We start from the raw sequence: 1,612 nt of genomic DNA, 5'->3' as shown, positions 1-1,612 counted from the left end.
TCCATCCATCCATCCATCCATCCATCCATCCATCCATCCATCCATCCATCCATCCATCCATCCATCCATCTTCTCTGTTTGAACCTCTTCAGCAGTCATTCAGCTCTCACGACTCAGATTTCATTTTCAGAGATATTATTTCTTCAGTTATTTCTGTTTCAGAAGGTGACCTGTGCACCAAAGCTGGTAGCATGGCTGATGGTGGGGGAGGGGGGCAGCATGGGGGTTGACAGATATCCAGCTGGTCCAGTCTCCTCCCCCTCCTCTTCCTCCTGCTGGGCTGCTGATGCTGGAGGTAGGTCTGCAGGAGGAGGAGGGGACCCAGCCCAGGACATCACACACCCTGTCTGTCTGCCAATTATTCATTCCCCCCTCCCCTGCCTCCTCCTCCTCCTCCTCTTCACCACATGGCCCTTTGTATTTCCCCRTTCTCACAACTCATTGCCTTATTTCATCCTCAGAAACAGAAAAAAATATAAGCTGCATGAATTCTCTTGTTTGATGAACATCAGCTCTTATACCAGCTGGACAGAGGTGCATTTAAAACAAAGAGACAAAGAAAGGCTCAACATGGTCTGAAACAGCATCATCATAAAGTCAATGGACTGTACTTACAGWGCACCTCTCTATCCAACCAGGTCAGTCAACAAAAACAACTTTAAAAAGGTTTTTGTAAACAATTGAATCACTAAAACACACAGATAGGAAGAAAATGATCAAACAGATCCAGACCAGTTCAACAGTACCAGCAACTAAAGCCCAACAATCTGATGTGAGTAAAGCCAGCATCACATCAGCTGGAGATGTGACAGCAGCATCACACAACAACAAACATCATGTGACCAAAGGTCAGGAGTCAGCAGCAGCTTACCTGTGATGCTTTTCTCCTTTTCCATCTTAGAAAGAAACTCAGATTGTCTCTCAGGCCCGTCACAATAAAGGAAGGGCGGGTGCAGTGGTCAGCACGGACTGACGGCAGTGTGGGCCAATCACAGGGTAGGGGGCAGGTCTTGTGTTGTTGAGAGCTCTGTAGAAACTGAGGCTGCTCAGGAGAAAGCAAACAAACACAACTACTCCCTTCAGGTAAACAAAAGAATGGTTCTAGTGGAGTGTAATAAACTCCGTTTATAATCCARCCGATCCCAGGGGTTGTACTGAAAGCTGCAGATGTTTGTTTGGATTTTCTTACAACCTAGAATGAAATGGATTTATAATCAAAGTACTTTAAATCAGTTAGGTTAAAAAAAACACTTGTTTTAAATATTTCTGAAAATGATCAAATGGACTTATCCAAGTGTCAGATGACCTCATAAAGTACAACATGTTCCAATAACATCCACAGGCTCCACACATCTTAGTGATTTGTAAAAATCATCTGAACATGAATTTAGTTTCCAAGTGAACAACATAGGTGTGTTAAACAGGTTGATTTTGATGTTGTTTTGTAGTTAATGATATTTATAACAGTTGGACACACTCTTTGTATTTCTGGTCTATCTCTCAGACCTTGACTCAATCAGGATCCTTGTTTTTATTATTATTTTTATTGGTTCTGTGTGTGTGTTTTTTTTATTGTTTTTTGCGATCTTGGTTTGGTTTCCCATTTTTCTGT

At 42.4% G+C, this 1,612-nt stretch overlaps 1 protein-coding gene across 1 annotated transcript in view; it reads right to left on the bottom strand.

Moving 5' to 3' along the window:
- The window catches only part of afap1 (actin filament associated protein 1), a 134,353-nt gene extending 133,420 nt beyond the window's left edge, over nucleotides 1-933 (bottom strand). The window contains exon 1 of the mRNA XM_014017480.1: nucleotides 872-933. Within this exon, the coding sequence (XP_013872934.1) occupies nucleotides 872-896 (25 nt within the window). The 5' untranslated portion in view covers nucleotides 897-933. The remainder of the gene's footprint in view (nucleotides 1-871) is intronic.
- Nucleotides 934-1,612: the final 679 nt, after the last annotated feature.

This window comes from Austrofundulus limnaeus, unplaced genomic scaffold (genome assembly GCF_001266775.1).
Source record: "Austrofundulus limnaeus strain Quisiro unplaced genomic scaffold, Austrofundulus_limnaeus-1.0 Scaffold169, whole genome shotgun sequence".
Classification (NCBI taxonomy): Eukaryota; Metazoa; Chordata; class Actinopteri; order Cyprinodontiformes; family Rivulidae; genus Austrofundulus; species Austrofundulus limnaeus.
This window is presented reverse-complemented; position numbering and strand designations above follow the sequence as displayed.